This window comes from Anguilla rostrata, chromosome 6 (assembly GCF_018555375.3).
Source record: "Anguilla rostrata isolate EN2019 chromosome 6, ASM1855537v3, whole genome shotgun sequence".
Lineage (NCBI taxonomy): Eukaryota > Metazoa > Chordata > Actinopteri > Anguilliformes > Anguillidae > Anguilla > Anguilla rostrata.
In genome coordinates, this window is record NC_057938.1 from 53,159,192 (window position 1) to 53,171,592 (window position 12,401).

The window sequence follows — 12,401 nt, forward strand, 5'->3', positions numbered from 1 at the left end:
GAACAGTGGTGCAAGGCCATCTCCCTTTTCGATGTCATTCCATGGACACGAGTCTTTCCAAATTTCCCTGCAAAACCGACGGTAAAAACCTGCTGTCCTGGCTCATCAGCCATGTACCATATTCCTCCAAAATATTTTTATTCTTTTTTTATGTTTTTAATTTGGGGAAAAATGTTTTCCATCTTCATAAAATGCCATATCCGTCATTAGTAAATTTGATTTATAAAAACTCCACCGCCCCCCCCCCCCCCTTCTCTTTTTCGGCGATAAATGAATCGGACATTTTACGAGTCGGGCTGCTGCAGTTCGCGCATTCCAGTCAGACGACCAAACGATACCATCAAGCATAAAAACTTTTTTTTTAAGAAACACACAGCTGGACCTGACTGAGAGTTTGGGACAGCCCCTTCCCCTGAGAGCAGTGAGCACTCTGTTTCGGGTTTTGGTGTGGGTTATGACTGGAAGGAAGATGTAGGAGGGGTATGCCCCCACCCCACCCCACCCTCATCTCAAGGAATTCTGGGATCTTGCATAGCCCACACATGATTCCTACGCCATAAAAATCACAGCGCCCCCTGGAGCTTGGAGTAAGGCCAGGCCATCACAGCGGAAAATCCAGAGTCAGAGTGGATGAGTAATCGTGCGGGGGGGGGGACGGGGGATTTTGGGGCATGCTACTCATAGCAAAGCCAGGCTCATCTGGTCCGCAGTATGTCCCAGCCGGCTACTTCCACAAGCAACTGCATAAAGGGCTTCAACCAGAGTGTGTGTGTGTGTGTGTGTGTGTGTGTTTGTGTGCGTGTAGTCTGTGTGTGTGTGTATGTGTGTGTGTGTGCGTGTAGTGTGTGTGTGTGTTTGTGTGTGCGCTTTTGTGTGCGTGTAGTGTGTGTGTGTGTGTATGTGGATTGTTTAGCAGAGAACTTGATCCAGAGTGACACTTGTTATGTTTACATTGAAGTGCTCCGCAAATGCTCTTAATTCAGAGTGACTGTGGGTCACTTTTTCTCTTTTTTTGCATACAGCACCATCATACAGCTGGATACTTAGTGAAACGGTTCAGCTAATCAGGACCTGGCTCACAGTTACAATGGCAGAGCCTCACTAGGGATACAAACCTGCAACCTCTGTGTTACAAACACAGTTCCCTGACCTTTGTGCTAAGGCCAAACTGAAAACGTGACCCATTACTGGTGCGGGTTGAAGGACTAGCACTGCCATGATTTGAACCTGCAACCACCCCCCCCTCCTGAAAATCATACCTTCTTTTCCCCATCTCTATTTCCCATGCACCCCCCCTCCCCCCTCCCTTCATCCTGATTGTAGGATAGCTGGGAATGATCTCTGAACTTGTTTGGCCGAATTCAGTTCCATGTCGGAATGATAATGGTGGTGTGGGGGTGATGGGAAAAAAATATCTCTCGGGGAGAGAACAAAGTCGAAACCAGGTTTCCTGTTTTTTTGCCCCCCTGGTATCTCCCACGGGTGAATGTACGGCCTTCTCTCTTTTTTTTCCGTGGACGTGAAGAATCACATTATTTACGCAATCCGTTTCCTGTTTGACCCCGGCGCCATCTCTGAACCGGTGTCATCCGCGATGGGAGAAAGGTCTCTTCAAAACCCCAGGCGTTTCGTGTACAATAGACGGACGTTGCAGCCGCCTGGACGACTGCTGGCAGGTTGAGGCGAGAGTGAAAGATGGAAAGCATGCACATACAACCTGACGCTTTTACGTTGAGAGGACGGGGCTTTTCCCCCATATAAGGACGCAGTCACATTGCATGGTTTATATCTAACCCTCTGTGTGGGAACAAATTTGAAATGCATCCCGTCTCATCTTCAGAAATGACCATTAGCCTCATCCTTAGTAGGGAAATACCTCAGTTGACCTCACAAGACCAATATGATTTTTTACATCCATCCAGCCCTGTCCCTTGGCCTAGTTAATTTCTTCTCAGGGATGCCATTTAAGCCCAGTAATTAGCATGTGAATTATTGATGCTGCTGGAGGTGGCAGTGAATGTGCAGAAGGGAATTTGGGTTGCCACCGGCTGATGGATCTCTTCCCCTTCAGCTGGATGGAAGGCTTCCTTGAGACGCTGGTGACATGTCAATCTGTATCCCTCCTTAACGGGGTGCCTTGCATCCTTTCTGGGAAAGAATCCATCCCTTTATTAATGCGACCTGTCTTCTTTTTCCTCTCCTCCTCCCCCCCCCATTCCAGGGCACGCCAGTGTTCGTCCACGCCGGCCCCTTCGCCAACATCGCCCACGGCAACTCGTCCGTCCTGGCCGACAAGCTGGCTCTGAAGCTGGTGGGGGAGGAAGGCTTCGTAGGTGAGCAAACCTCCCCACTCCACCCCCCACCCCCCAACCTCCCCCGAAACCCTCCCACCCCCCCCCACCCCCACTGTCGTCCTCGTTGTCCCCGCACGCATCTGTTTCCTGTACCGCGTCGTCACCGCCGCCACCGGGAGGTCAGGCTTCCTGCTCGGCGTGCCGGACAGCTCCGACCGCGCGTTCCGCACGACGGGGACATGCGCACCCCCGAATCTCAGCAGGGCCGTCCCGGACCCCCAGGGTGACCTTCACCCACCCTCTCTTATTTGGATCCGCAGTCCCCCCGTCCCCCGATCCTGTCGAGGAAGCGTGTTGCGTCAGATTAGGAAACGCTCCATTATTTAACACAGCTGGAACTTCTTCTCTTTTTGTTGTTTTTTGTTTTTTGTGCGTGTGCGTGCGAATCGCGTGCTCCCTGTAAGTGTCACCTACAGCGAGCATCTTTAGCCATGCTGTCATTTTGAGAGAATTTTAGGAAATTTGTAACCGAGGGCCAGGAAGTGCAGGCCTGGCCCGGGACTGTCGGTGCTGTCAGGCGGTTGTCAAGGCGATTCCTGACCGCGACACCGCTGGTGTTTATGCCGGGGTGTTAACACTCCAGTCCTGCAGGAGTCCAGTGTCTGCTGGTTTGAGCCACACTTCAGCACTTAAAGAGATTAATTCATTAGGTCAGTCGTTACTTGGCTGCAGACTCCACACACCTTTGCTTCCAAGCCGTAAACATTCCTTTGATTAACAGGAAGTCGGTAAAGACCAATCAGGCACCGCGGCCCTCCGAGACTTTTGGCGAGTTTGGCACTCCTGACTTCAAAAGAAGGGTGCAGGATCAAAAAAGCGAGCAAAGAAAATGTTGCAGGCCGTAAAAAAAAAAGAAATGAAATGCTGCAGCCGTTCTCACTGAGACACGCGGCGAGGCCTCTTATCGCCGAGCGGAGGCCGGGGGGCGCTCTGTTTCCTGCTGCCTGGCTCTGATGCTGAGGCTCGTCTCTGCGGTGGAAGACGTCCAGGCGACGTGACGCGATCTCGTGTGATATACGGCGAGCGTGCTCCGCGCCCCGCTGGGAGTGTTGCTCTTAGCGCAGAGAGGGATACGCGAGCCAGCGCGCGGCGCAAGAACGCTAAATCAGAGTCAGGGCCCCACTGGCATTCTCACCGTCCACAGCATGTCTGTCCCAGCTCACGCTGTGGTTCTGGAACACAGCTCATGTTCTGTGGTTCTGGAACAGCTCATGCTCTGTGGTTCTGGAACACAGTTCACGCTGTGGTTCTGGAGCCCAGCTCATGCTGTGTGGTTCTGGAATGTAGCTCGTGTGTGGTTCTGGAGCACAGCTCACACATTAAGACGTTTGACAAACTCACTGTTTCCTCTCCACACCTGGTTTTGCGGCTCTGAATTTGTTAGGGATCTCAGGGTGAAAGCAAAACCCAGCAGACCCTTCGAAACTCTCGAAGAGATCTGTGAAGGCCTGGCTTAGCCAGATGCACTCCCTGCACTAAGAGCTGGCCCCACGAGAGACCGCGGGGATGTTTCCATGTCTGGCAGTTCTGAGATACAGGGACGCCGTGTGCCCTGAGAAAATTGTTCTTCTGGAGTAAGTTGACATTCTTTGGAGTTTCTGATTAGAGGTTGGAAGCTCTACCTGGATCCAGGTGAACGAAGCTCCTTCTCCTGGCCTGAAACTCCTTCAGAGGAACGAGGTGGAAATATCCAGATAACATCTCACATATTTACTGTCATAGTTATTTCTCGTCTTGGCCAAGGATTCTGTTCTCCTTGAGAGTGACTTCCAAAGGTCTGGAACCCGTAGCTGATGTTATATCACTGCAGAAATCAGAATTCACCTTTTCAAGCAGAATAAATCCTGATTGTGTGTTCAGCCAAAATTATATTGATGAGGATTTTTTTGCCTTCATTAAACTGTCACAGAGGATTTTTTGGTGATACATTTGCAAGATTACTGTGTGAATTATAGTAGTGCACTTTGAAAAATGTGCTTGGTGGGCTTGCCTTCAACTATGCTGACACACACATATCCAAAGTGTCTAAAAATGTTTCTCTCTCCTTTCGGTTTAATAATGTGTCGATTATTGGTCCTTATCCTACAGTTATTATTTTCCCAATTTATAGAACTTCTAAAAGTGTGTGAAGGATCATCGGTGTGCTGCAGGCTACTAGGCGTCAATCATTGACTTCAAGGTGATAATTAGATAATTGACGACAAGTTGTAAAATAACAGAACGTTACGACAAGTTATCCAAGATCGCTGACTACCACATGAATTGAATTTGGGGTGTGAACCGTGCAAAACATCAGGCAAAAAGCAACCGTATAGCACGGAATGAATCACAACCATGCTATTAACGGTTAACACTGTTGACCCAGAAACCTAAAATGGACTCCATTTGCTCAGAACCCGGTGGGAGGGAATCGGTCACATGAGCTCTTAGCTGCTCTGCTCCTTCATCGGCTCCTAGCAACAGTACAAACGCAGCTACGACTGGCTCTCTTAGGATCATTTCTTAAGACTTTGCCTGACTTTTCTAATGAGCCTGTCTGATTTATTGTTTCCATATTTACTCTTCGTTTAAAAAGGGCCCTGGGGGCACAATTAAGGAGCACTATTAAAGAGCACTATTAAAGAGCTTGTCGCATCGCCTATAAAATCAACAAATCGAAAAAACTGATTTGGAGGAGAAAAAAAAAAAAAAGATCCATGTTTGAGTCCTGCACTTAATAAGTTTCCTGTTGCGTGGGGGGAGGGGAGGTGGGGGTGGGGATGGGGGGTGGGGGGGGAGTACTTTCAAGTTCAGTTCAGTTCACAGAAATCCTGTCGGGGCCCATACAGCCAGGCCAAAACACAGTCATTTTACAACCGCTTCGCACCACGGGTCTGTTTTCAAAGTGCGGACGGCTCGCATGCCGGACATTTTTGCGACGGCCGAGTAATTAGAGAGCTCTTTGCAGAGGGTGCACACGTATGACGGACTGCACACGCGTGTTTTTGACTTCTGAGCGGAAGCAATTTCTGAGCAATTTGGACTTGGACTGTAAGCCACTTATTTTCCACATAAGTGTCCTAACTGCAACGACCCGCATATTTATTTCACTTGTCCTTGATACAGAGTTGTATATCTTGAGGACTTTTTCTTGAAAAGGGGTCTACCCCTTGAGAAGCAACATTCTTGCCTGAGGTCAGCCACGGGCTTCAGTTTCTGGGTGAAGCCCAGTTGTAATGTTTACAAAAAAAATGAGGTTTGTTTGTATAATCGCTAACAAGAGCTAGCGAGGGACCCCCCCCCCCCCCAAAACGCGAGTAGTGGATTTATTGGCTTAATTATTTTGCTGCAGATGTGGAAAGGGGGTTTGAGCAGGAACAAGCTGTCACTCAGCTGGGGGGAACACGCGTGCGGTTTTTTTTTTTGGGGGCGCCCCCGTCCAGCCAGTCATTTCGGATCATCCCTAAGCGGCGCCCCCCTGTTTGTTTGAACCTCGTTGCCACTGGAGATCTGGTCCAAACAAAGCGACCCTCTTCAAAACTGGGGGGGGGGGGCTTGCAGTTTTCGGGCCTTGTAAGGCGATGCAGGTGGAAACCGCAGGGCTGGCTTGGCTCGAGGGATGGACTGGATTTTTTTTGGCTGGGTGCTTTTGTTTAAAGGCGGAGGGGAGTGAATTTTGAAAACATCAACTATGTACGAGACCCCCCCCCCCCTCCCCAAAACTGTACTTCGACAGTACTGGGGAAGTTTTTTTTTTTTTTTTTTAAGTGTTACTTGTAAAAACTGATCTAACTCTCAAGAACATGCAGAGACAACACCCCCTCCCCTTCCCCTAGCCTCAGTGGTCTGGTGGATCTGAGGTCCTCCTTCAACTCTTTACAGATAGCATTTGGTCCCAAATTCCTGAGTGGGACGAAATGTTATCCGTCAAGAGTTGAATTAATATTCAACCGACACAATATACGCAATAAAATATTCAGTGTTAAATCCACTCTTATAGAGCAAATATGGTCCCTATTGGACTCTGTACTCTGTTAGAGTTGAATCAACATCAGACATTGTGTGTGTACACGTGTGAGTATATACATATATAAAATACATATCTGTATCTATATGTATAATGTATATAGATACATACATTATCAAAACCATAAGATCAAACTATATTAGTGGGTATATTAGCACACACACACACACACACATATACAGACACACACACACACACCAGCAGCACACACACATGTACAAATACACGCACACGTACACACAGACACACTACACACACACACACATGCATACACACACACACACACACACACACACACACACACGCGTTTGATGTCAGCAGTCTCTCAGACTGTAGTTCCATAATTAAGGCATACCAGCGTATCTGCAGTGAAAAAGGAGCTGGGTCTCCCTGTATGGGCTGTCCTGTTACCTTACACTCCCTGACCCCGCCGGTATGCCAAAAATCCGTCGGCCGGGCCCGCGCGGCGCTTCTGAAGGGGGGGGGGGGAGAGCCACCCACCGCTGAAACGAGAGATGTTTTTCAAAAACACACGGGACGCTGGGAAAAAAAAAAAAAAAAAAACCTGCACTGCGAAAACTTAAATATCTGCTTTTTTTCGGTCAAAAAAAAAGAAAGAAAGAAAGAAGGGAACAGTGTACGCTTAGAGAATATGATCCTCTTATTATGAAAGAAAAGCATAATTACACCCTGGGAAGAAACATACGGTAGTTGCTGAACATGATTATTCTAAATTACGTCCTACCTGCAGGTACACGCAATGTATTGGCATCTGAAAATCATGGTTCTCGTGCATTCATAAAAGGCGGCAGCAAATATGTGTTTTTATGAACAGTCGTGTCAAGTGCTAATGTCAATGTGACGCGATTAAGCTTCAACACATTAGCATGGAGCAGGTGAATTTCACACTTCAGTGTGATTATTATTTTTGAACAGTGCAGTTATTTTCAGATGTGCTGTGTCAGTGCAGCTCAGTGTGCACGTACAGCACTGTATTGGGTTTGCGGGGGTAATTTGGTACAGGAACTTTTATTTAATCCTTTTTTTGAGATGGGCCTTATTGTTCATTATTGAGATGTCTGGTGGACAAGGGGAAGATCGTTTGTAAGTTATGTACATGGTTAAAAGTCAGAGGAAATGAATAGATGTGGCTGATGCTGTTATGAGTAACAATCAAGGCGTTCCCCGAAGCGAGTCTCTCTTTGGCTGCCGGTCCTGGACAGGATTTAAGCACCTTCCCGAACTGTGCCTTCACCCCCCCCCTCGCGACCGGGTCGCCAGGCCTGGACCGGGACCGGGCCGAACTTCCGCTCCGCACGCTGGCTGAACCGCCACGGCTGCGGCTCTTCCTGTCCCCCCCCCCACCCCCCCACACCCACCACCACCTCAAAAAATATTGGCTTTTGCTTTATTGGGGGTTCTGGGGTTAGGACACAGGCAGATAGTCCAGGAAGCACGAACCCCCCCACTCTGTTTCAGTGTCTCCCTCTCTATTTTCCCTCTTTTTCCCTCTGTCCCATGTCCCCTCCCTCCATCGGTCTTATTCTCTCTCCCGCTCTCTCTCTCTTTCCCCTGTCTTCTCTGTCAGTCTTGTCCTCTCTTTCTTGCTCTTCCCTACTTTTTCTCTCGGTCTCCTTCCCTGTCCGTGTCTCTGTCTTCCTCTACCCCCTCTCTCCATCTCATTCTCTCGTTCTCGCTTTACCCTATCTTACTCTGAGTCTATCTGTCCCTCTTTTCCACCCTCTCTCTCTCTCTCTCTGTCATTCTGTCACAGTGTGTATCTGTGGGACCTTGTGTTCTGTCCCTCAGGACCCACGTTTGGACAGAACAGAGGAAAACACACCAGCACAACAAGGCCCGAATACGCTTTAGCAGGACAGGAGCTACTGAGCAGCCAGTTTTGAGATTCTGTTTCAGGCCGTTACTTCCGAATGTGCATATTTCGCCAAGTACGTTTTCCACGGCGGAAAGATGTGGATGATTTGTGATCTGCGTAGAAAACGCCATAAATGAAAAAACTGAGTTCTGGTCACGTCCAAAAAAAAAACCACAGTGTGCTCATCAGCGTGACCTTTGTGCTGTGCGGAATTCGTGGGCTACAGTATCTGCAAAGCCATCCCTGTCCCTTTCCTCCACCGGTCTCCATTATTCAATTTGCAATTAATTTGAGGAAATTATTTTCCCCACTGGAAATGTAACTCTTTATTCCAGTGAAAACCCAGGAGGGTAACCCGAGGAATTATATTTATTGCTGAGTCAGGAATGCATCCCACAGACTAGGATTGTCTGTAGATTCTATCTGTGGTCGAGCAAAAACAGATTGGCCGAATTAGAAAATCCATTTCTCAGCAGATTTATTTTGTTCATAGCTATTCGTGTATACCCCCCACCCCCCATCTTATCCCAAAAGCCAAAAAAACCATCAAGGGCTGGCACTGTCTGGCTGTAATGCTGCTCTGTGATTGGCTGAAATGCTGTTCTGTGATTGGCTGTAAATGTGCAGCGACTGTGTGACACTGTGATGTCACAGAGGGACTCCTAAGATGGCACCTGGCTTTGTTTGGGCACTGCCCTGGTGTCTGAGTACCACCCCAAATTGAAAAAGTCTGGGGAAAGCCTTCCGCAGACAAGGGGTCTGTTTCCATACTTTGAGTTACAATCCCGGTTCTCTAACTGCTACACTACACTAGCGGACTGTTGTTAGGGAAACGAACCTCGCTGTAAATCACTTACTCTACACGGTCTCAAACACAGCAGAGCCGTCCAGGTAATAAGCTTCTTTTCACTATAATTCCTAAACTTCCTATAATCCCCGCTCCTTTTACAAATGAGGTCAGAGGTCACGCGAGGGTGCTGTGCTGTGCGTTTCCCTGGAATGAGAGGAGGGGTTCCAGGACCACAGGCCTTCAGGGAGGGGGTGCAGGGGGGTTACTACAGTTCACATAGAGAGAGAGAGAGAGGATGTCACATCTCTCCACTGGAAACATCAACTTCCAGCCCAGTGGAAAACGCAGGGGAAAAAGCTAAAGGTCCATCTAAAGGTCCAGGGTGGAACAGAACCCCCACTGGTCCAGGGGAACCGGCGCAGACCTGTTCCAGCCCTGCCTTGTATTCCAGCAGGGCCCCTCTCTCCTGTGTACCACGTCCTCTTAAAAAACACGTGGGAGGAGCTCAGTCGGGTTTCCGGGTCCTTCTCCGATCTCGTCGCGGTCGGTCGGGTCTGTGAACGGGACGGGGGGGGGGGGGGGTCCCGCGGTCGGCTTGTAAAAACGGGAGAGGGGTCCGGGGCGCTTGGGTCCGGGGTTCCCTGAGATCCCCGGCTGTGCCGTTTGCGGTGTTTGTGGAAATAAATTCTGGCGCTGAGCTGGCCCGGGGCGGGGCGAGGAGGCGGCCCCTCTCACAGCTGGACGCACTTGCTGTGGAGAGAGCTTAAGCACCGTCGGGACAAATAAAAAAAACTTCAATCAGGACTCGGAGGCTAAGGGCGCCCTGAGGGTTTTAAAGGTTGTTGTTTCAGCCTTGAGGTGACGGACACCTGCAGAAACAGGTGATTGGATTTCCCGTCCAATCACTGGCTCCCTCTGAGCAAATACGACCGGAGCTGGAATGGAGTCTTGACTCCCTGTTCCACTTCCGGGATGGGTGATGTCACTTCCTGCCGTGAGCATGCTGAGTTTTGCCCACAGAGGAAACGGACAGACAGAAGGACCTGTTAACCTCACACACAAGCTACGAACAGCCCGCTGCTATCTGCTATTTAGACCTTAAACTCCTCTTATGTGCAGGCTTTATGTAGTCAGGCCATTAATATTTATTGGAAAATGAAAAATAAATGTTTTTTTCTATTTTTTACATTGCCTCTGCTTCAGGGTGGTGTGAGAGCTGTTCACATTTATATTTAATAGCCTGTTTTCTTGTTATGATGATTTTAGATTTTTTTCTTTTTTTTTGCATTTCATTACATATTTACAGCAGAGACCTATTTTTCATTTAAATACAGTCAAAGTTTCTGCATGTCCCCAGTATCACAAACTGAGGTCCCGTATGCAAGTTACAGCAGGGTAGAAATGAAGAAACGGTTTTCCTTTTCACCGCGGTGAAGGGGCGGGGGGTGCGTTTTAGATCAGGGTGAAGACGGTGTGAACACAACGGGCCCGAAAAGTCAGCTCTAGCGTCCGGCTGCCCGACCTGTCCCGCCACTCTGCGCCCAGCGCCCCCCCCCCCCGAACAGAACCCCCCCCTTCGCACGCGTGCCGGACGCTCGCTAACCCCCTTGCGTCGTCGTCGTCGTGGCGATTAACGAGTTCCAGCCCCCCTGGCTCCGCCCCGCCCTCCCGTGAGAGGCCCCTGGCCCGGGGGCCCCTCAGCGCGTTGGAGGAAGCTCCGTCTCCACACAGCTGTCCTGTCGGGGCCCTTATTTGCTTTCTTTGGAGCCGTTTCAAGCCCCTGAGGGAAGGACAGGTCGCCAATTTCGGGCCTTTTTTAAAACCCCTCCTGTCCTGACCAGATAATTCCCCGCGCCCCGTGCCCCCTTGCCCTGAGGTGGGCTAATGCAGGAGACCCTGCGGTCGTACGGGACAATGGGGCCATGTTCACAAACCATCCATCAAACCTTAAAAGATTTACCGCGTATGACTGTAATAACCCTGCAGATTTCACTAGCTTTCCTGATTGTGTACAGTTTATAAACGGTTTCCTTAGTGATTAGGGCGTACAGTAAATATAACAATTTAACAGAAAGTGTCTGTATAAACTACTTAAGTTTTTTTTTTTTTTGCTTGTTCTGTTTTTTCTTTTTATTATTACAACATATTTTCTTAGAAAACACCCTTAGCCAGACCAGAATTCTTGGGGTACACTGAACGTGATTAGATTTAGAAACGTCAGGTCTATGTGTGTGTGTGTGTATATGTGTGTGTACGTGCGTGTGTGTGTGTGTGTGCGCGTGAGTGAGTGTGTGTATATGTGTGTGTGTGTGTGTGTGTGTGTGTGCATCTGCACATGAGTGAGTGTGTGTGTGTATGCGTCTGGTGGATTCAGCTCTGAGCAACTCCTCTCTCTCTCTCTCTCTCTCCCCGTCTCAGTGAGTGTGTGTCTATACGTGTGTGTCTGTGTGCGTGAGTGTCTGGCAGGTTCAGCTCTAAGCAGCTGCTCCTCTCTCTCTCTCTCCCTCTCAGTGAGTGTGTGTGTATACGTGTGTGTGTTTGTGTGTGTATACGTGTGTGTGTGAGTGTCTGGCAGGTTCAGCCCTAAGCTCCTCTCTCTCCCTCTCTCCGTCTCTCCCTCTCTCCCTCTCTCCCCCTCTCTCCCTCTCTCCCTCTCTCTCTCAGTGACTGAAGCGGGGTTCGGGGCTGATATCGGGATGGAGAAGTTCTTCAACATTAAGTGCCGCGCCTCCGGCCTGCGGCCCCATGTGGTGGTGCTGGTGGCCACCGTGCGGGCCCTGAAGATGCACGGGGGGGGCCCCAGCGTGAGTACCACCCCCCCAAACCCCCGCCCCCTACAAAACCCCCATCCCTCCCCTTCTACACACACCCTGCGCTTACAGCTCACAGGCCCATTCCAGCTGCTGAACCTATTATTATTATTATTATTAGCTATGTGAAAGAACAGCATACTGAAATATACCTGAAGTGTACCATTTTATACTTAAGAATACTGGAAGTATAATTAAAGTTTATATAAATGCTTAGTGTACAGTTTTTCCATATGGGTGTTATTATTACTGACAGTCCAAAACCCAAAGCTTGCCACAGTTTACTGGTGCATGTGGCTAGCTGTGGTTGTGTGCACTGCAAGCCTGCACAGCCATATCATGCAGGTGACAGCTGAGAACCCCAGGAGCAGTTTGGCAGCTTGAGTGCTGGTGGATTTTTACCTTAATTAACGGGACAGAACCGTCCAATCGGTGCCGCAGATGCAGGATCAGCCCGGGAGGTTGCATCGCTGGGTCAGCGTTGCCTGGCGACAGAGGACAACACAGACTATAATAATGTAACTTTTGTAAAAAAAGCTGTTCAAGATTGCCCTGTTGTGGAAGC

General features: G+C 49.2%; 1 protein-coding gene and 1 long non-coding RNA gene across 4 annotated transcripts in view; one reads left to right on the forward strand and one right to left on the reverse strand.

Moving 5' to 3' along the window:
* The window catches only part of LOC135257613 (monofunctional C1-tetrahydrofolate synthase, mitochondrial-like), a 52,704-nt gene that overhangs the window by 16,471 nt on the left and 23,832 nt on the right, over window positions 1-12,401 (forward strand). Inside the window, exons 9-10 of the mRNA XM_064340516.1 lie at window positions 2,222-2,333; window positions 11,691-11,830. Coding sequence (XP_064196586.1) covers window positions 2,222-2,333; window positions 11,691-11,830 — 252 coding nt within the window. The remainder of the gene's footprint in view (window positions 1-2,221; window positions 2,334-11,690; window positions 11,831-12,401) is intronic.
* LOC135257614 (uncharacterized) overlaps window positions 6,610-12,401 on the reverse strand; it is a 48,457-nt gene continuing 42,665 nt past the window's right edge. Inside the window, exons 3-4 of one of the 3 annotated variants that reach the window (XR_010330689.1) lie at window positions 12,239-12,321; window positions 6,610-6,863 (exon numbers count right to left, since the gene is read on the reverse strand). This is a non-coding gene — a long non-coding RNA (uncharacterized LOC135257614). Of the gene's footprint in view, window positions 6,864-9,275; window positions 10,030-12,238; window positions 12,322-12,401 lie in introns of those variants that run through there. The other 2 variants (XR_010330691.1, XR_010330690.1) reach the window with 2 other exon arrangements.